We start from the raw sequence: 23,185 nt of genomic DNA, 5'->3' as shown, positions 1-23,185 counted from the left end.
GTTTGCACACACTCATGAAATCTTAGCATGAGAAATAGTTACACCATGTGAATTTAAAAATGAGGAGAGCTTAGATAGGAACTTGTTAGTCTCAACTGCAGCTGCCCCTGTGGAAAACTGGTGTTGCCCTCCCTTTACAGTTTTGCTGCAGAAATGGGTGATTTTAAACCTGAAAGTCAAAGCATATTTATTAGCTTGATCATACGAAATTGCTGTTTTTGTAGGTCAAGATACTTAGATATCAGCACATTCACAGGGTTCAGCCTTATAGTGCGTGACTGGATTCCACATCCACCCTGCATTTTGTAATCGAAGGGAGGAAGCTCACAGGTGTTGAGCACCTTGTACTTGGCCAGGTGTTTGTTAGGGGCTATTTTAGAAACAGCACTCAGTTAGTTACTCTTAGCCGGGTGCTGTCTGCACCACATCACGTGATGGTCAAGGACTGATGACCCATGACATTTTGTTGTCCTGCTAGTCCCTGGTAACAACTATTCCACCTTCTGCTTCTATGGGCTCAACATTTTTAGACTCCACATATAAGCTGGATCCTGTAGTATTGGTCTTTCTGTGCCTGACTTATTACACTGAACATAATGTCCTCCAGGTTCATCTATGTTCTCACAAATAAATAGGATTTCTTTTATTTTATGGCCAAATAGCATTCCATTGTGTATGTACACCACATTTTCTTTATCCATTCATCCACAGATGGACACTTCAGTTGATTCCAAATCTTGGCTATTATGAATAATACTGCAATGAACATGGTTGTACAGATATCTAAAAGACATACTGATTTAATTTCCTTTGGATACATACACAATAGTGGGATTGCTGAATCATTTGGTAATTCTATTTTCGATTTTTTGAGGAACCTCCCTACTGCTTTCCATAATGGATATACAAATTTACATTGCCACCAACAGTATACAGGGATCCTCTTTTCTTCACATCTTCATCAACACTTGTTATCTTTGTCTTTTTGATAATAACCATTCTAACAAGTACGAGGTGATATCTCATTGTGGTTCTAACTTGCATTTCCCTGATGATTTGTGATATTGAGCATTTTTTCATATACCTGTTGGCCACGCATATATCTTTCTTGAGAAATGTCTTTCAGGTCTTTTGCCCATTTTTAAAAAGCACAGTTATTTGTTTTCTTGCTATTGAGATGTTTGAGTTGCCTATGTATTTTAAATATTAACCCCTTATCAGATGTATTGTTTGAAAATATTTCCTCCGATCCCATAGGTTGTCTTTTTACTCTGCTGATTGTTTCCTATGTGGTGCAGAAAATTAGTTTGAAATAACCTCATCTGTCTAATTTTGCTTTTATTGCCAATGCTTTTGGGGTTGTATCCAGAAAATGATTTCCTAGACCAATATCATGGAGCTTTTCCCCTGTGTTTTCTCTTAGTAGTTTCACAGTTATGGGTCATAAGTTTAACTCTTTAATCCATTTTGTGTTGATTTTTGCATATAGTGTGAGATAAGGGTCTAATTTCATTCTGTTGTGCTTGCATATCCCATTTACCCAATACCATTTATTGAAGAAACTAAACTTTCTTCATTGTGTATTCTTAGCACCTCTGTCAAAAATCAACGGACAATAAATGCCTGGATTTAGTTCTGGGCTCTCTATTGTGTTCCATTGGTCTATGTATGTCTGTTTTTATGTCAGTACCATGCTGTTTTGATTGCTACAGCTTTGTAGTACATTTTGATGTCAGATAGTGTGACACCTCCAGCTTCGTTCTTTACGCTCAAGATTGCTTTGGTTATTGGAGGTCTTTTGTGGTTACACACAAACTTTAGGATCATTTTCTCTATTTATGTGGAAAATGTCATTAGAATTCTCATAGGTAATGCACTGAATCTGTAGATCACCTTAGGTATTATGAATATTTTAATATTAATTCTTCCAATCCATGAACATGGGGATATCTTTCGATTCCTGTCATCTTTAAGTTCTTTCATCAATATTTTATAGTCTACTATAAAATTCTGTAAACCTCAGTGTACAACTCTTTCACCACCTTGGTTAAATTTATTCATAAGTATCTTATTGGATTATTTTCTTGGTTTCTTTTTCAGACACTTCATTATTAGTATATAGACACATAACTGATTTTTCTGTTGATGTTGTACTGTAACTTTATTGAATTTATTTATTAGTTATTTGGGGTTATTTTCTTTTGAGAGTCTTGTTCTGTCATCCAGGCTGGAGTGCAGTGGCACTATCACAGCTCACTGCCGCCTGAACCTCCTGGGCTCAAGTGATCCTCCCACCTCAGCCTCCTGAGTATCTGGGACCACAGGCACATGCCACCATGCCCAGCTCGTTGTTTATTTTTTTGTAGAAATGGGGGTCTTGCCATGTTGTCCAGGTCTCAAACGACTGGAGTCAAGTGATCTTCCTACTTTGGCCTCCCAAAGTGCTGAGATTACAAGCATAAGCCATCATGCCTGGCCTGAAATTTATTCATTAGTTCTAATAATTTTTTGTTGAAGTCTTTAGGGCTTTCTATATATAAGATCATGTCATCTGCAAAGAGGGACAATTTAACTTCTGTTTTCTTCAAATTTGGATGTTTTTTCCTTCTTTTTCTTGTCTAATTGCTCTGGATAGAACTTTCAGTACTGTGTTGAAAGAAGTGGTGATAGTGGGCATCCTTGTCTTGTTTGGATCTCAGAGGAAGAGTTTTCAACTTTTCACCACTGAATAAGATGTTAGCTGAGGGTTTGTCATATGTGACCTTTATTTTGTCGAGCTATATTGTCCTCTTTACACCCAATATGTTGAGAGATTTTAGAATAAAAGGTTGTTAGAGATTTTGTCAAATGCTTCTGCTGTGTCCATTGAGATAATCATATGTTTTTTGTCCTTTGTTCTATTAACATGATACGTTACATTTATAGATTTGCCTATATTGGACCATTAATTCATCCCACAGATAATCTCACTTGATTATCATGAATGATCTTTCTAATATGCTGTTGAATTTGGTTTGCTAAAATTTCATAGAGTTTTTGCATTTATGCTCATGAGGATATTGGCCTATAATTGTCTTTTTTTGTAGTGTACTTTCTGAGTTTGGTATCAGGGTAATGCTGGTTTTATAAAATGAGTTTGAAAGTATTCCCTTCTCTTCCATTTTTTGGAAGTGTTTGAGAATAATTAGTATTAGTTCTTTAAATGCCTGGTAAAATTCAGCAGTGAAGCCATCAGGGCCTAGGGTCTTTATTTAATTAGAGCTTTTTACTACTGATTCAATTTTATTGCTTATTATTGGTTTGCTCAGATTTTCTTTTTTTTTATGGTTCAGTTTTGGCAGGTTGTATATGTCCAGAAATTTATCCACTTTTAGGTTGTCCAATTTGTTGAGGTATACTTATTCATAGTAGTCTGTTAAGATCCTTTGTATTTCTGTAATATTGGTTGTAATGTTGCCTCTTTCATTTCTGATTTTGAGACTTCTTTTTTCTTAAAGATTTGTCTATTTTGTTTATATGTTATATTTATATATATATTTATATTTTTTTAAAACCTGACTTTTAGTTTTATGGATTTTTTTTATTGTTTTTCTAGTCTGTATTTTATTTGTTTCTGCTCTGATCTTTATTATTTCTTTCCTTCTTTAACTTTGAGCTTCGTTTGTTCTTGTTATTCTAGTTCCTTGGGGTGTAATGTTTGGTTGTTTATTTGATATCATTCTTCCTTGCTGATGTAGGCCATTATTGCTATAAACTTAGAATTGCTTTTGCTGTATCCCATGTGTCTTGATATGGCATGGGTCAATTTTTGTTTGTCTAAAGACATTTTAAAATTTCCCTTTAAATTTCTTCTTTGACCCACTGGTTGTTCAGGAGCATGTTGTTTCATTTCCATGTATTTCTGAATTTTTTTTTTTTTTTTTTTTTTTGAGACATTCTCGCTCTGTCACCAGGCTGCAGTGCAGTGGCACAAGCTTGGCTCACTGCAATCTCTACCTCCTGGGCTCAAGCAATTCCCCTACCTCAGCCTCCCAAGTAGCTGGGACTGCAGGCATGCACCACATCCAGCTAATTTTTGTATTTTAGAAGAGATGGGGTTTCATCATGTTGTCCAGAATGGTCTCGATCTCCTGATCTCGTGATCTGCCCACCTTGGCCTCCCAAAGTGCTGGGATTACAGGCGTGAGCCACCGCGCCCAGCCAAATTTTCTGAAATTCCATCAGTTACTGATTTCTAGAATCATACATTGTGGTCAGAAAGTATAACTGATACGATTTCAATCTCCTTAAATTTATTAAGACTTGTTTTGTGGCCTAACATATGATCTATCCTGGAGAATGTTCTCTGTGTGCTTTTGAAAAAGGTGTCTTCTGCTGCTGTTGGATGCAATGTTCAGTTTATGTCTGGTAGGTCCATTTGGTCTAACATATAGTTTAAATCTAATTTTTCCTTACTGATTTTCTGTCTGGATGAGCTGTCTATTGCTGAAAATAGGATATAGAATTTCCCTCCTATTAAGTCCCCCTCCCTTCGGATCTGTTAGTATTTGCCTTATATATTCAGATATTCCATCATTTGGTGCACACATATTTACAACTGTTACATTCTCTGGGTTAACTGACCCCGTTATCCTTCTTTTTTTTTTTTTTTTTTTTTTTTATGAGACGGAGTCTTGCTCTGTGGCCCAGGCTGGAGTGCAGTGGTGCAATCTCAGCTCACTGCAACCTCCACCTCCTGGGTTCAAGTGATTCTCTTGACTCAGCCTCCTGAGTAGCTGGGATTACAGGTGCGTGCCACCATGCCCAACTAATTTTTTTGTATTTTTTTAGTAGAGATGGGGTTTCACCATGTTGGTCAGGCTGGTCTTGAACTCCTGACCTCATGATCCACCCACCTCGGCCTCTCAAAGTGCTGGGATTACAGGTGTGAGCCACTGCGCCCAGCCCCCTTTAGCATTACATACTGACTTTGTCTCTTGTGGCAATTTTGGACTTAAAATCTATTTTATCTGGTATAAGTACAGCTACTTCTGCTCTTTATTGGTTTCCTTTGCATGGAGTATCTTTTTTCCATCCCTTTGCTTTCAGTCTATGTGTGTCCTTATAAGTGAAGTGAGTTCCCTGTGTGTAGCACAGAGCTGGGTCTGGTTTTTATAATCCCTTAAGTCACACTATGTCTTCTGATAGAATAGTTTAATTTATTTACATTTAAGGTAATTGTTGCCAGGTAAAAACTGACTACAGTCATTTAGTTCATTCTTTTCTGGCTTTGTTTCCTGACTACAGCCCTTTAGTTCATTCTTTCTAGCTTTGTTTTCCTTTGTTCCTTCCTTCTCTTTCCGTCTTCCTTTGTGATTAGGCAATTTTCTATAGTGGCATGCTTTGATTCCTTACTTTGTATCTTCTGTATATCTAGTACAGGTTTTTGCTTTGTGGTTACCAGGAGGCTGACATAAAATATCTTATAGTTGCAGCAAGTTTTTTTAACTTGAATACAACTTAACCGTGATCACACACAAAAATTCAACATTTTTACCCACCCACACTTTGTTTTTGATGCTTTTTATATTGTGTAACCCTTAATGAATTATTGCAGCTTTAACTATTTTTAATAGTTTGTTTTAACCACTGTAATAAATGTTACTTAAACACTACCACCACAGTTTTAAAATTTGACTTACTTTTGTACTTACTTTTGACTTAAACTTTTTGTACTTACTTTTACTAGTGAGTTTCAAACTTTCTTATATTTCTGTGTTACTAATTAACATCCTTTTCTTTCAGCCCGAAGAACTTCCTTTAGCATTTCTTGTAAGACACTTCTGAGAGTAATGAACTCTTGACTTTGTGTGTGTGTGTCTCTGCAAAAGTCCTTTTCTCTTTTCTTTCTGTAGAAGAGCTTTGCTGTGTATTCTTGGTTGACAGTTTTTGTTATGTTTTGTTTTTTTCCTTTCAGCACTTGAATATATCATCCCGCTCTCCCCTGGCCTGTAAGGTTTCTGCTGTGATATCTGCTTCTAGTATTAATGGAATTCCCTTATATGTGACATGCTTCTTTTGTCTTGATGCTCTTTTGCTGCAGAATACTCTTTTTGTCCTTGAATTTTCAAAGTTTGATAATAATATGTCTTGGTGTAGTCTTGCTTGGATTCAATCTGATTAGAGACCTTTGACCTTCCTGTGTATGAAAATGTAAATTTTCCCCCAGATTGATAAAACTTTTTCTGCCTGCCTTCCTGCCTGCCTTTTTTCCTTCCTTCCTGTCTTCCTTTCTTCTTTGCTCCCTCCCTCCTTCCTTGTTTCTGCTACTGTTTCCTCTCTCTCTCTCTCTATCTCTCTATATCTTTCTTTACAATAAAAACTTGCTCTATTAGCCAGGCTGGAGTGCAATAGCATGATCATAGCTCACTGCAACCTCAAACTCCTGGGCTCAAGCGACTCTCCCACCTCGGCCTCCCAAAGCGCTGACATTATAGGTATGAGCCACGACACCCAGCCTATTGATTCTTTAACTAAACTTTCTAGACCTTTGTCCCTCTATTCTCCTTTTTCAGTGTCCATACTTTTAAGTTTTGTTCTTTTGATGCTTTCCTGTAAGTTCCATAAGCGTTCTTCATTACTTTATATTCTTTTTTCTCCAATTGTATAATTTCACTAAACTGTCTTTGAGTTCATAGCCTTTCTTCTGCTTCATTGATTCTGCTGTTGACATTCTCCATTGCAATTTTCATTTCATTCATGCATTTCTCAGCTCCAGAATTTGTTATTTTGTATAATTTCAATCTTTAATTTTCTCATTTTATTCATTTAATGACTTACTAATTTTTGAATTATTTTTCCTTTTTTAGATAAACAGAAATTTATTTGTAACAGTTCTGGAGACTGGGATGCTCAAGATCAAGGTGGTGGCATCTGTGAAGGCCTTATTGCTGTGTCATAACAAGGCAGAAGGCATCACATGGGTGACAGAGAGGCAAAAGTAGGGTCCTTTTATAAGAAACCCACTCCCTCATAACATAAATTTTGAGGGACACATTCAAACCAGAGCAGTCCCAGTTCCAGATCTCTAGTTTTTTCCAACATTTATTTTAGATTCAGGAGGTACAGACGCAGGTTTGTTACCTCGGTATATTGTGTAATGCTGAGGTTTGGGGTATGAATGATCCCTTCACCCAGGTACTAACCAAGCAGTTAGTTTTTCAACCACTGTCCCACTCCCTCCTTTTCCCCTCCAGCAGTCTCTAGTGTCTATTGTTGCCATCCTTATATCCATGAGTTATCAATGTTTGGCTTCTACTTACAAGTGCAAACATGCAGTATTTGATTTTCTGTTCCTGTGTTAATTCACTTGGGATAATGGCCTCCAACTGCATCCATGGTGCTACAAAGGACATGATTTCATTATTTTTTATGGCTGCATAGTATTCCATGGTGTGTGTATATATATACCATATTTTCTTTATTCAATCCACTACTGATAAGCACCAAGGTTGATTCCATGTCTTTGCTATTGTGAATACTGCCATGATGAACACACAAGTGCATGTGTCTTTTTGGTAGAATGATTAGATTTCTTTTGGATATCTACCCAGTAATGGGATTGCTAGGTTGAATGGTAGTTCTCTTTTAAGTTCTTTGAGAAATCTCCAAATTTTTTTCCACAGCTGCTGAACTAATTTACATTCCCACCAACAGTACGTAAGTGTTCCCTTTTCTCCACAGCCTCACCAGCATTTGTTGTTTTTTGACTTTTTAGTAATAGCCATTCTGACTGGTATGAGATGGTATCTTACTGTGGGTTTAATTTGCATTGATCTGATGATAAGTGATGTGGAACACTTTTGCATATGTTTATTGGCCATGTTTATGCCTTCTTTTGAGAAATGTTTGTTCATATATTTTGTACATTTTTAAGTGGGGTTGTTTGCTTTTTGCTAGCCTAATTGCTTAAGTTCCTCATAAATTTTGAATATTAAACCTTTGTTGGATGCATAGTTTGCAAATATTTTCTCCCTTTCTGTACGCTGTCTGTTTACTTTGTTGATAGTTTCTTTTGCTGTGCAGAAGGCTTTTTAGTCTAACCGGATCCCACTTGTCAATTTTTGTTTTTGCTGCAATTGCTTTTAGGACTTATAAATCCTTTCCCAAGGCCAATGTCCAGAATGGTGTTCCATAGGTTTTCTTCTAGGATTCTTACAGTTTGAGGTCTTACATTTAAATATTTGATCCACCTTGAGTTCAGTTTCATATATGGTAAAATGTAGGGTTCTAGCTTCATTCTTCTGCATATGGCTCACCAGTGATCTTAACACTATTTATTGAATAGATAGTCCTTTCCCCATTGCTTATGTTTGTTGACTTTGTCAAAGATTAGATGGCTGTAGGTATGCAGCTTTATTTCTGGGTTCTCTATTCTGTTCCATTGTTCTATGTGTCTGTTTTAATACCAGTACCAGAATGTTGAGGTTACTGTAACCTTTTAGTTTGAAGTTGGGTAATGTGATACCTCTGGCTTTGTTCTTTTTGCTTTGGATTGCTCTGGCTATTTTGAATTATTTTTCTATTTTCTTTAAGTTCACTTAGCTCTTTCGGTGGTATTTTCAGATGTCAACAGTGGTTCAAATAGATGATTCTGCAGACGAATGTCCTATTTCACCATCTTTCTGGCATCTGTACACTTGCCTTGTTTATTCTTGAATGAACATTCTTCAAAGTAAAATTTTGAATTACATCATTTTATTATGGGTTAAATTACAGAGGATTAACATCTTTACATTACTGAGTCTTCATATCCATAAATGAGAATTTACGCAGATCTCTTTATATACCTCATAGTAATGTTTTAACCTTTTCTTTTCCCGTGTAGCTTGTACATTTCTTACCTCTCTCCTGCCTGCCAGTGGTATTTTATGCCTTATAAATCTATTATAAACAGTATTTGCTTCTTTTCATTTTAACTGATAACTTATACAAAGGGAGGTATTTCTGATTATTAAATTAATTTCCAAAAAAAAGTATTAAAAACTGTGAGCTGTTGAATCCTTTTTTTTTTTTTTTTTTTTTTTTGAGACAGAGTTTCACTCTTGTTGCCCAGGCTAGAGAGCAGTGGCATGATCTCGGCTCACCACAACCTCTGCCTCCCGGGTTCAAGTGATTCTCCTGACTCAGCCTTCCGAGTAGCTGGGATTACAGGCGCCCGCCACCACATCTGGCTAATTTTTTTGTATTTTTAGTAGAGATGGGGTTTCAGCATGTTGGCCAGGCTGGTCTCGAACTCCTGACATCAAGGTGATCAACCTCCCAAAGTGCTGGGATTACAGGCATGAGGCACCACGCCGGCCTAGGTGATTTTCTTATGTGCGTTTTCAAGGATCAAATAATAATAATTTTTACTTGGTTCCTATTTTTTATGCCTCTTGTTTAGTCTCTTCTCTAATTGAAATACTCTTTGTATCATAGGAAAATAAGGATAGACCCTAGTGAGAAGGGCCTAAAATTCTTTTTCAGGGTTACAGGAATGAAGGAATAAATAAATCTTTATTGCCACAAAATAAAGGAAACTCTAAACTCAGACTCTCTGAGACCAAATTATAAAAAAAGTCATACATAGAATTTGAGAATATCATAGCACCATTAAGAGGGAAAGAGGAAAAGAGATTATGAGGTGTTGCATTGATAATATACTGTAACGTGTAAGTATTAAAACATTTTTGTATCTCTGAATAGAAATTTTAGTCAGGCCTCTCTCCTTGAACTCCTAAGACGGAGTCAAACAAAATTTTCTATTTGCTTTCCCTACTAGTTATTTTTATTTTGCCTTCTAGAAACTCATCAATTTGAAGAAATATAGTCAATATGAGTCATTTTATAAGCATCCTTATATATGTATAAATTTAAATTTTACAGTGTTTGATACACATATTCATGTTCTATTACATGTATCTATATAGATACAATCTTGTTTACGAAAATTGACATAGTATGCTATAAGTGAACAAAACTATATGAAAGAATAACAGACCATACTGCTTGTTAGAAAAAGTTTTAAATAATAGCAAAGTGCTGCAACAGAGATAAGAAGAAAAATATAACAACAAAGGTCTTATGGGAGCTTATTATCTGCCAGGTGCAGAGTTAAGCTCATTAAGTGGATAATCTTATTTTTCCTCACACAATTATGCTCATTTTATAAATGAGAAAGCTAGAACTTTGAGAAGTTAAATCACCCAACTTTACATAGTTTATAACTGATTCTTGTTCTCAAAGGCAACTCTGCGTGACTGTGAAGCCCCAGCACAGGCTCCCAAAAAAAGGGCATTTCCATTTACTGTAATATTTAAAAATCCACAAAAACTGATTTTTCAAAAGCCTACAGTTAAAAGAAAGTTGCTCAAATATTACCTAAAATAGAATAACCTGTTAAAAAAACTGATCACAATGAAAGAGGAAAAAAAAGCAGCTCACAGGAATTTTCTACAGAGGCATACAAAGATACACTCTCTAAACAAGAAAACCATTATCTAGTGAATGTTCATCAGAAACTAGAATATTCACTTTTGTTTAAGTAAAACTTTCACTAATTATATAGAGGGTTATACTTCCTATTGAGATAATTTATCACTATAGCCAAAGTTTCAGTGTAGAAAAACACCCCTGCTCATCAGTATCTGGGATAGAAGTAAAACAGAGGATACTGCTTGAAACAAAACTGCTTAGACCAGCACACTTCTCTGATTTGTCAATGTCACTGATTTAAAAATGAAAGTTAATACCTTTTAAGATATCTGTACAATTCTAGGGCAGCTGTTTCAGAAGGTCAAATGACTCACAGCCAATGGGGAACTAGAGAGATATCTGAGGATTTGGCTGGTAAACCAGACTTTCACTGACAGGGTCCCCTTTGGGGCTGTGGTAGAGGTTCTCTTAAAAGACAGAGCAGCTTAAAGAAATCACTGAGGATTTTCACTATTACAACAACAAAATGATACTGAAGTGCTATATTGATTTTAAATTTGACAAAACGACAGAATCCCTGACAAAACAGAACCATTACTGTGGAATAAATCAGTTAGATTCTGGATCAGCCCCATTATTCTTCATATCATCACAAGTGCTTTCTAAGATGTTGTCACCAGATTAGGGCACAAAGTGGGGAAGAGAGCTGGAAGGGCTTCTCCTTAAAGAGTATGGTTATCGTACTTCACTTCCATGCTTAATCATTTGATAACACTCACCCACAGTTGCTATTTTGGATACTCCATAAAATTCCCAGGCAGTTACCCATTTAATCTAACATAAATATGTGTTAAAATCTTTTCTGCTATTTCTCAAGGTCATGTGTTTGCCCATGGAACTTAGAGTACTGGCATCTCACTCAGTCACCGCAACAATGGCTTAAATCCTTCTTGACAGGTGGTACCTCTGTGTTCCTAGTGGCATCATACCACAGAAGGCTTCTCCCTCACACTAATGGGACTGAATCAATAACATCAGACTAAAAACATTAACCTTAGGAGTCTTATTATTCTGAAAAATATAATAAAACCTTCAGAATAAAGGTTTTATTATTAAAACTCAGACCCAATTAAAATTTTACAAATGAGAAAGCTAGAACTTTGAGAAGTTAGATTACCCAACTTTACACAGTTTATAACTGATTCTTGTTCTCAAAGGCAACTCTGTGTGACTGTGAAGCCCCAGCACAGGCTCCCATAAAAAGGGCATTTCCATTTACTACAATATTTAAGAATCCACAAAAAATGGTTTTTTTCAAAACCCTACAGTTAGAAGCAAGTTGCTCAAATATTACCAAATATTACCAATATTACCAATAATCAGACCCAATTAAAATCAGAGAGAAAAAAAGTAACACAAGGCTGTGTAGCTCATGCACTACTAATATAGCCCATTGACTATTTAACTCATAGGATGCCTTTTAAAATAATTTTTATTGTGGTAAAATATATATCCCATAAAATCTACCATTTTAACCATTTTAAGTGTACAGTTCAGTGGCATTAAATATATTCACATTGTTGTTCAACCACCACCTGCATCCAGCCCCTGAACTCGTTTCATCCTACAGCTGAAACTCAAATCTTCTGAATAATTTGTGAAGTTGGCAACACACCATGCTGACCCTTAATTTGTGAAGAAGGCCCACAAGTATTAGAAAGATCCGTTTGTAGAGGTGTCACTTGATGTGACATTCCTTGCTAGCACAGATCCATCTCAAACAAACTTCTAAAGCTTGGGCTACTCTGCTCAACTCTAAGTCCACATGAAGAAATGTCTCCTATTCAATTGGCACCACATCCTAGCAGGATTTTGTGTTCTTCTTTTTTCTCTACACTTTGCTTTTCAGATGGATTTTTATCTATACATCTTTATCTATATTATGTGTATACATATATACATATATTTTGCTTTGCAGGAGGATCATTTGTGTGTGTGTGTGTGTGTGTGTGTGTATATATATATATATATATATATATATATATATATATATTAGAATTAAGTGAGAATGTTTCATAAGGACAAATACACCACTAAGTCTCTCATTCCTTTGCTATTGTAGAAATGGAGTTAGGAAACAAGGTGAAAAAGAGCCCTTTCACAGCCAGAGACTGTTTCTTTACCTTCTTGGAAACTGTAACCCTTACAGGAATTGTGCAAAAATTAAATGTGGGAGTGCTGGAAACCCAGAGCACACAGCCTTATGCACAAAGAGCTCTTCATAAATGGTAGATGGCATTAGCTTCAAGTTTAGAAACAATGTTTTCTTTTTGCTTCCTAGCCAGGAAAAGCCCTTTTGCTTCAAGCAACTAAAGAATGTTCTCTAACTTCCTGAGTGTTGTGTGTGTGTACTTGCCTCTGCTAATGTTTAGTTTGCCTTACAAGGACAATCTGCCTGACTTCGTGTTGGATAAAGGGAAGCTGTACATGAAGATGGAGAGATACAGAAGGAAACAAGCCATGATTTCAGTAACCCAGTGGCCATGACAGCCAGAGGCAGAATGAAGGCCGACTGAAACTAGATATCCGCTGACCACCTCTGGACCCACAGGTGCAGCTGTTTGGGCTGACACCACACCTGGCAGCAGGGCTGACGTGTCCTGCAGACCTGCTCTTCCTCTGACTCACTGTGTCGCTGCCCATCACTGGCTCATGGCTTGGTAGCTACCCAGCCACACCCTCAGCCTCCCTTTTCCCTACTGTCGACCAACAGTGTGTCTGGCATGTAACACACACTCAGACTGAGAATGTTTCTGTCTCTGTGCTAACTGCAGTGTCTGCCATCCTTTCCTGCTCTCTCATAGCAGGTACCGAGTCAGTCCAGACAGCTGCTGCCTCTGGGCTCAGTGCTGATCGGCAGATCTCCAACCTCTGACCTTCCTTCTGCCTCCTCCGTTAGTTCCACTCACATTTGCTCCAGTCAGGCCCGGAAAATAAAGATAACAATTAGGAACAAATACACACAGGCCATGGAAGATCTACTAATGCACTTTGTCCACTGCCCCAAAAACGTCCCATGACAGCTGGTGGACACTTTTTTAGATTTCCCAGTTAGAACGGTTCTACATTTTGGATCTCAAAAATTCTCAACACTGATAAAGACCAGTGAAACAAGAATTCAGTTATAGCAAATTGTATGCTCTTTGTCAGAAAGTTTTAAAAAACAAAGTCCAACAATATTATTCAGAGAACATTTTCTTTCTTTGCATAAAATCTTCTTAGTGAGAAGAGACAGACAGGGAAAAAACAAAATTCCATACATGGGAACAAGAAATAATGACTTCCATAAGGAAACATAAAACCAGGGAAGACAGGCTGGAGGCGGGTGGGGTGGGGAGGGCAGTGGGAGCTGTGTGAGTGCGTGTCTGCGTGTGTGTGTTCTGTGCACATTAGGGGTTAGGTTATCTAGAAGAATTCTATCAGGAAGAGATAATTTACCCAAGAAACGAACTGAGGAAGCTATCTATGCTATAGGGGAAAATTTCAGAGATACTGAATAGCTAGTACAAAGGATGGATCTTGCTTGACATTTTTAAAGAGCAGCTAGAGCCGGGCGCGGTGGCTCACGCCTGTAATCCCAGCACTTTGGGAGGCCGAGGCGGGCGGATCACGAGGTCAGGAGATCGAGACCATCCTGGCTAACACGGTGAAACCCCGTCTCTACTAAAAATACAAAAAATTAGCCGGGCGTGGTAGCGGGCGCCTGTAGTCCCAGCTACTCGGGAGGCTGAGGCAGGAGAATGGTGTGAACCCGGGAGGCGGAGCTTGCAGTGAGCCGAGATCGCGCCACTGCACTCCAGCCTGGGCGACAGAGCGAGACTCCGTCTCAAAAAAAAAAAAAAATAAAATAAAATAAATAAATAAATAAATAAATAAATAAAAATAAAGAGCAGCTAGAAGAACAACATAGCACAAAATATTTGAAGCCACAGATAAGCAGAGAATACGGTCGAAGTTGCTTATTTCTTTTTATCTAAATAAGGTCAGTTCTTTATTGAAAATGACTACATTCATATGGTGCATAAAATATGTGGCAATTTACAGCAAGAATTAAAGAAAATAAAGTTCTATAGATTTAAATTGGAAGCCAGTTGCAAAGGCAGAAGCAAGATGGGATGTGAAGCTGTGGCAATGGTCCAGGTAAGAGATGGTGGGCAACTGGGCTGTCATGGTAATAACAGAGGTGAGGAAAAGTTGTCAGACTCCACATATACTCTGAAGCTGTGACTGACATGATCTAACGACTGAGTTGACAGGATATGCCTATGGATTGATCGTGGAGTGTGAAGGAATGGAAGTCATTGGTAACTCCACGCATATTGGCTCAAGCCAACAATTGGTAAATGCTGTGATATTTACTGAGAGGTGGAAGCCCAGGGGTAATAGGTTTGGTGATGGGAAGGATATGGAGATAATAAACTTAGTTTTGGATGTGACTATTTGACATCCGAAAGGAAATGGAGTCTGGTGCTCAGAGGGGAACTTGAAACATATGTCAGGGATGGATAATAACCTGAATATATCTAATCCCAACCAGAAGAAAATTTCACAATGAATTAAAAAGTTCTGTATTTCCTTGCAGATTTAATTCTTTATTCTTTCAGAAATAAGTGAAAAATAGACATGAGGGAAAATGGCTTGTCAGTGATTGCTAATCTGGGACTATGGTTAATAGATAATATAATGTTATGGTATAATCTCTCAGCATGATTCCAGGACATGGTTAGGTGGATTTCTAAATATCTTTTCTCTCTTTCTGATTCAGAACATTTGTTCTTATTAGGCCAGGTGGTTTTTTAAGGCCATTCCTATTACTACTACTATATATATATATACACACACACACATATGGTTCTCCCAGAAAATTATCTTTTATCTTCCCTCTTCTGTTGTTTATTCTTTTGACCTTGTTTGAGTAATGGCACCTTTTAAAATGATGTAGCAGATGAAGAGATTATTCACCTCAATTGAGTCTGTGTCCTGAAACACATTTTGTTAACTGAAAGTATAATACATAATGAAGCTTGTTCTGTTACTCAGAAAAGATTCATGTATTCCTGTTGTAAGTAACAGGGATTCTCTCTTTTGAACAGAGCTTTTACTACTCTGAAGATTCCATAAATCTGGCAGTTACATCTAGTTTTCTTGGGTATTTCTCAACACAAACTCAGTCTAGCCCTTGAAGCGTCAATGTGAAGCATGTAATTAGTAAGAATGTGGATTGATATATTAATCCATTCAGATAATCAAATGTCAGTGATTGATATGACAGCTGTACAATCTCTTATCTAAAGCCTTGGTATCAGATTTGCTTTAGATTCAGATTCATTTCATATATTAGAAAGGTCACACTTTGTATACACCAAATATGAGTGACTAGGTGGTAATCACATATGTTACTATTTTTGCAATAAAATATGAATATTCACATTAAGCAGAGTAACTAAAAAATGCAAACAGCCCCAAAGTCAGTACATTCAGATTTTGCTGCTAAATAAATTTGGGTCTGCTTAGGGTTCACCATTTTAATAATTCTGCTTTTAGAATTAAAAATTGCAGATAAGCAACTGTGGATCTTTAATAATAGAAAACATTAGCATAGGTAATGGGTAAAACCAGACCAAAAAAAACAAAGCCATAAAAAGACAGAGGGAGGGCATACAAGAAATATATAAGACTGGAGAATGCATTTTTAATGTGTCCTTAACATAAAAGTAGAGGCAGCAGGATCCCTAGGAAAGAGCTGGAAATGCATTCTGTTCTCCTGGTACAGGAAGGTTAATACGATGACCCTGAGGGCAGGGGATGTAGCTGTGGTCAGGAAAAGATAATAATAAAGATAATAATGTGCTCGGAAAGATAATAAGCCTATAAAAACATAATTTTCATTAATCAAGAGTGTTAATATTTTAGGTACCAAAAATAAATCTTAAGTTATTTTAATATCATCCATTCATATCTAAAATTAATGCCTTGGTAAAGGGCAGAAACTCTAATAAGAGATGTAATTTATTGTTAAGGCAGCAATGATAAGACTGGAGGACAGCCAATATCAGCCCATCTTTTTAAGAAAATGATAAATAGGAGACAGTCAGTGAACTTTATTTCTACAGAAGTAGCTTTGATAGGAAAAATACTAGACACAAGGGACATGCCTAGTGAAGAATATGATAATTATGACTCAGCTCACATTTCCCAAGAGTATATTACTAACCTTTACCATAATTATTTGCTTATTTACTAAAAGAATGGATTAATGAATAAACAAATGGAGAATATGTCCCTGAGATGTTGATGTAGCAGTTCAAGAAACGCGAATCAAGATGGTTACCAGTGGCAGGGAAGGGGCGTGGGGGGCTGGGGAGGAGATGGGGATAGTTATTGGGCACAAAAAAATAGTAAGAATGAATAAGACCTAGTATTTGATAGCACAACAAGGTGACTATAGTCAATAATAATTTAATTGTACATTTTAAAGTAACTAAAAGTGTATAATTGGATTGTCTGTAACACAAAGGATAAATACTTGGGATGGATATCCCATTTTATATGATGTGATTATTAGGCACTGCATGCCTGTATCAAAGTATCTCATGAATCCCATAAATGTGTACACCTGCTATGCACTCACAAAAAGTTAAAAGTTTTTTTTAAAAAAAGAAACTCAAATATCTACATAGGTATTTTATAATCCAAACTTGACAGCCTCTCTCTTTGCAATTTTACAACTTCCAGCAAATTCCCCATATTCTCTCCATCTCAGTCTGAACAGCCATTTCACATCTTACAGCTCACTGTTTTTTGTGTATCTCATCCATTATCCATGGTTTTGTTTGCATTACTTTTGCTTTCTGAAATATCCTCCTGAATTGTTTTCCAACAACCCACGAGGTAACGCTTTCTCCAAGGCCTGCCATTCTCAAGTCTCTTCGAGTCTGTGTCTTATAACTGAACACTCACAAGAACCATCTCTGGTTTGTTTTGTGGGTTCTCTCTTCAGTAGCATTAACATTTTTTTCACCATGCAAATTCTGTATAGTTGGTCATAGAGTAGGAAATGAAGCTATTAAATGGTTACAATTTGCCAGTCACAGTGATGGAGGATGAAGGAGATGCAAAGATAAAGCCCTATCCCCGAAAACCTTTTAGCTCAAAACGCTGGAAGGCTGAGTCCTGAACCCTCATAGCACTACATTTCATTGTTTTAGTCCAAAACAAGTCCTAGAGACCTGCAGAGCCAGGAAGGATCATTTTCAGTGTGGTTGTTCAAAAAAGGCATCCTGGGAGAGGATGAATTTCCCTCATTCATTCAGGAAACATTTCCTGATGTCCTAGTCCTGTTAGGCACAGTTAGGCTTTAGAGGCTGAGTTAGTTTTCCAGAACTGCTGTAACAAAGTGCCACAAACTAGGTAGCTAAAGTGATGGAGGCCATACGTCCAAGATCAAGGTGTCTGCCGGCCATGCTGCCTCCGGAGGCTCTAGGGAGGGATCTGTTCCATGCCCATCTCCTAGCTGCTGGTGCCTCCAGTGTTCTGTGGCTTGTCCATGCATTATCCCAACCCTCCCTCCTCACAGGGCTGCTTCCCTATGTGTCCTTGCACTGTGTTCCCTGTGTGTACAACTGTCTCTGGGTCCAAAGGTCCTTCTTGATGAGGACACCAGTCATATCAGATTAGGGTCAACCCTCCTGACTACATTTTAACTTGATTAACTCTGTAAAAACCTTATATCCAATTAAGGTCACATTCTGAGGTACTGGGAGTTAGGATTCCAACATATGTTTTTGGGAAACCACAAGTCAACCCAGAATAGAGATGCAGGGATGAAAGGCAGGCACAGTGACTGAAAGGAAGCTCACACTGTGAGCGGGCACCAGGAAAGTAAATCACTTGTTCCAGTGAAGCTCAACACGTTCCTACACGAGGTAAGATCATGAGAGTTGACATCTGTCATTTTAAGTGTTCTGGATTAGTAAGAACCTTAACCTTTACGCTCTTTCCCTGCAGGCTAGTAACCTTTCAGAGTAAGCAAAATTGGCAAATGGCATTGCCTTGGCTATGGTTTCCCTCTGAACTGCTTAACTTGATAACAAAAATGCTGACGGTACCTCTGTCATTGATGTATTTTTTTTTAGGAGGAAGAAAGAGCCAAATTACAAATACGATGCAGACTCTATATGAGTCTTCTCTTACAGCATCTCTTTTATAGGGAAACTGTCCACAACATTTTAAACATTATTAATCAATGCAGAGCAAGATTTTAAACAGATACAGGTTACTTTCAAACACTATGTAATAAATACTTATTATTATTATTATTATTATTATTATTATTGAGACAGAGTTTCTCTCTTTTTTGCCCAGGCTGGAGTGCAATGGTGCGATCTCCGCTCACTGCAATCTCTGCCTCCCGGGTTCAAGTGATTCTCCTACCTCAGCCTCCCAAGTAGCTGCAAAAGTCAAACAAAAAGTGATTACCCCGGCAAAGAGGCATTGACATATAATCAGAAACAGAAATAATGTCACTGTTATGAGGATATTTACAGATTCAGAGAATGTCACAGAGATCTGTAGTCTATGAAAAACTAGATCTGGCCAGGCGCGGTGGCTCACTCCTGTAATCCCAGCACTTTGGGAGGCCAAGATGGGTGGATGACCTGAGGTGAGGAGTTCGAGACCAGCCTGGCCAAAATGGCGAAACCCTGTCTCTACTAAAAATACAAAAAAAAAAAAAAATTAGGAAGTGTGGTGGCACAAGCCTGTAGTCCCAGCTACTAAGGAGGCTGACGCAGAAGAATTGCTTGAACCTGGGAGGCAGAGGCTGCAGTGAGCCAAGATCGTGCCACTGCACTCTAGCCTGGGTGATAACAGCGAAACTCTGTCTCTAAAAAAAAAAAAAAACAAAAAAAAACAAGAAAAACTAAATCTGGCTGCTTAATAAAGGACACACAATTCTTCAAGTTCAAAGTCTGTGTTCCTGTACTTGTCATACACACAGAAACTGCTCATTTATTACATTTTGAAATTTCAGTGTCTTTCAAAAACGTCAGATCAAATCAGAGAAAATAAATGAATTCAATCTACCACTCTAAAATAATGCAGAGGCAATGTTAAATTACTTTATTAAGCAAACCAAGAAAAAATAAATTATATATGATTTGTATTATTTTTTAACTTCCACACTATTTAATGGTATAATATAAGATTGTCTTTCAATGCTTTCAATGAAATAGGTATCTTACTTTCACTTAGAACATTTTTTTCAAAGTAATTCTTAAAATTCTGTTTTTCTAATAGGTTTGCAGCAATAGGTAGCAATTATTATTATTAGAAACATACCCAGATGCTTTCTTCTCGGCGATACTGCTTCCAGTTTCTCCCACCATCACTGAACATCAGGAGGTAGCTGGTCACCCAGTCAGAGCTCCCATATCCTCCTTGGGTGGCGACAGCAGTGACCTCCATTCTCTCTCCAAGGTCAATTTGCAGCCATTGGTATTTATTTGACACAAGTGGAGTCCAGCCACCAGCTCCTTTATTGAAACAGAAAAAGTATAAAAATGGTAGAGGAGGAAGTTATTTAACATAGCTGTTACTAGATTAGAAAACTATAAAATTATGAATATATATTAAGAAAATCATCGATTTACAATAGAAAAAATAGAAGAATTACATGTGACTGGATGAACCCTAAATTGTGTTCACATTTAGCTAGATGACCCCTGACATTCTAGAAGGCAGGTGTCCTACTGACTGCAGAAAGTGTTTGTTTAATGCAGGTGGCCACTAGAGCATTCCTGTCAACTTTTGGAACTAGTGTTATTTCATAGCCCTTGTGCAAGATTTGCCCTTTGCCAACATAAGAGACTAAATTCCAGTAGTAGGAAGTACAGCATTAAGCACTGATAAAACAAAGACGGTTAATATATTGACCTTGCACTCAAAGTGCTTACAGTCTCATAGGAGAAATGGATGTAAAAGAAGAGTTAAAACATAGAGTGCTTTGTGAGGCAATCCCACTTACATGTGGAATTCTAAAAAGTTGAATTCACAGAAGTACAGAGGAGAGTGATGGTTACGAGGAACTGGGGTGTGGAGGAGATATTGGTAAAAAAATACAAAAAGGTATGGAGTAGCAAATGGTCAAGGTGAGTCTTAAGCAGGTTCTGGTGCACTCTGCTCTCTCTGGCAGTACTGCAGGGAAACTGGGGCAAGTCTCACACAGTGCTCATCCACCTTGGACAAGGAAAAGGAGACTGTCGGGTATTGAAGAAGATGCGTGCAGAGCAGAAAATTTGCTTTTTGCTCTGACCAATGCCAAATCTGAAACAAAAACATAGGCATGTCCGCTGATGTTTTATTGATGTTTGTTATTTTTCTAGTCTAATAGAATTAGGGGACACTCGAAAACCACAGCTTCTTTAATAATCAATGTCTAGAAAAAGAGAGTACTCTATAAACAATTCCCAAGCCGAGGAGTCAGAACGCTTTTATTATTCCCTGGTGCTGCCACTTACCTGAAGGCTCTGATAGAAAGTCTGAAGTTCTAGACAGTTCATTATTATTCATTGACTTATACTGTGTATTTTATTATTAGGGGTTTATCATTATGTCCTCATTTGTAAAGTCTTTAGTACTTCACTACATGTCCAAAAAAGTTTGATATTATTAGAATATAGCTAGGTGTAAAAACGAATAAGTGAGGACATTATACTTTAATATAAGTTATTATGGGGAAGTGTTGAGAAATATAAATATTTATATTTAAATAATAACAATTCATATTTAAATAATAAATATAAATATTAGGCACCTATTTGAATTGATGACCACACTTAACTACTGTTTCCTTATGATTCCCAAGTTTACAGATTCTTAGAAGTCAGATTCTAAGATATTTTTGTAGTGAATCTTTGTTCAAAAATTTTTTTCCTCTGAATGTACAATAAGCACCTCTAAAGTTTATATTATATATATAGTATGTACACAGACATATATATAATTTTTGTTTGTTTTGCTTTTTATTGTTCCATGTTTTGAATTGAAGAGTCAGGAATTTGATCTAGTAGACAAGATGGAAAATTATTGGTAACCAACACTGTGCATCTGATTGACACTAAAATACTCCATTTATTTTCTTAATCCAGACAGCTAGGAGGTGGACACAGCTCTTGTTCAAAGTTAAATGTTCTGCTATAGACCAGGGGCATCCTCCACTCATGCAACATGGTTTCCTAGATCGGGCAAGATTTATTCTTGGATGATTTACAGCAATATTTATGTGAGCCCCTGCCAGAGACAGTGCACAGATTTCTTTAGCCCTCAGTAAGAACTACTTCCACAGTTTCTTCTCTCTGCTCATTCCTCCTTCCAACTTAACTTTTCAGGATGTAACAGAATTCCACCTACCCACTTCCATAATCACTCAATTTAACAATGAACACTTATCGAGCATTTGAGAACTCTAGGTCAGGCAAAGAGTTCCCTTGAAATAAATTTTGCATTTAATTCCTAACATACCTTTAAAAGACAAGGCCTCATTACTACCCTCCATATGGATGGTGGGCAGCTCACCTATGTTTACGCATCTAGCAAGGGGCCCACGAGCTTTGGATCCAGAACCTGTGCAATTAAATATTTCTATTATATTATTTTGATGATAATCATGGGATGTGGTGTTTCTCAAATAAATGTAACAAAGATGTAAAGACGTTTGGGAGTGAGCAGGTCTGGCTACCTAAGGCAGCAGCCCCCATGCAGCAGGGCAACCTCTCCTACTCCTGGTCAGGCAAGGCCTGGGTTTCGGAAAGCTGAGAGTGCAGTGCCAATGGGGTTTTCTCTACTGGCCCTTCCTGTTGACTCCACCAGATCTACTCTTCTCTCCTAAGCCTATGTAAACTTTAACTGGTGGGAGATCCTTTTGGGGTTGGTCTAACTAGCAACCAATAGTCCTAGGTACAACACTACTGAAACTGTGTATCCTTTTCTGTTTTTTCTTATTACTATTTTATGGGGTTTTTTTTGTTTTGTTTTGTTTTTGTTTTTTTTGAGATGGAGTCTCACTCTGTCACCAGCCTGGAGTGCAGTGGCGAGATCTCTGCTCACTGCAACCTCCAACTCCCTGGTTCAAGCAATTCTCCTGCCTCAGCCACCCAAGTAGCCGGGATTACAGGTACGTGCCACCACGCCCAGCTAATTTTTGTATTTTTAGTAGAGACGGGGTTTCACCATGTTGGCCAGGATGGTCTCGGTCTCCTGACCTAGTGATTTGCCCATCTCGGCCTCCCAAAGTGCTGGGATTACAGGCATGAGCCACTGGGCCCAGCCTATTTTATGGCTGTTTTAAAAGAGTTGGGAGAAGGTGAAGGAGATGCTAACAGCCAACCCATCATCTTAGGCTGGATGTTGTACATTGGGAATTTTATACACAGAGCTGAAACTTCTGAGGAACTATTCAATATTTTTGATTCTTCCCCTCATCTTGGTTAAGGGCATCCCCTTCAGCTTGTATTTCATAACCTTTCTTTGGTGTTTTCACTCCCTCTCATTCCAGGTTTAGAAAAGTAATTACTATGAGAACACATGTGGAGAAGCACAAGGAGGAAAATGAGTTGACACGGCTCTGGTGTGCTACCCTGGGGTGGTGTGTTTTCATCAGATGAAGAGGGAG

General features: G+C 37.6%; 1 protein-coding gene across 15 annotated transcripts in view; it reads right to left on the bottom strand.

Annotated features, from left to right (window-relative positions):
- The window catches only part of CNTNAP3 (contactin associated protein-like 3), a 237,260-nt gene that overhangs the window by 164,741 nt on the left and 49,334 nt on the right, over positions 1 to 23,185 (bottom strand). For all 15 annotated transcript variants that reach the window (XM_054658845.2, XM_054658840.2, XM_054658842.2 and 12 more), the window contains exon 3: positions 19,855 to 20,048. In XM_054658845.2, the coding sequence (XP_054514820.1) occupies positions 19,855 to 20,048 (194 nt within the window). The remainder of the gene's footprint in view (positions 1 to 19,854; positions 20,049 to 23,185) is intronic.

The sequence above is a fragment of the Pan troglodytes genome, chromosome 11, assembly GCF_028858775.2.
Source record: "Pan troglodytes isolate AG18354 chromosome 11, NHGRI_mPanTro3-v2.0_pri, whole genome shotgun sequence".
Taxonomy (NCBI): Eukaryota; Metazoa; Chordata; class Mammalia; order Primates; family Hominidae; genus Pan; species Pan troglodytes.
Note: the sequence above shows the minus strand (reverse complement) of the source record. Positions and strands in the feature narration are given on the sequence as shown.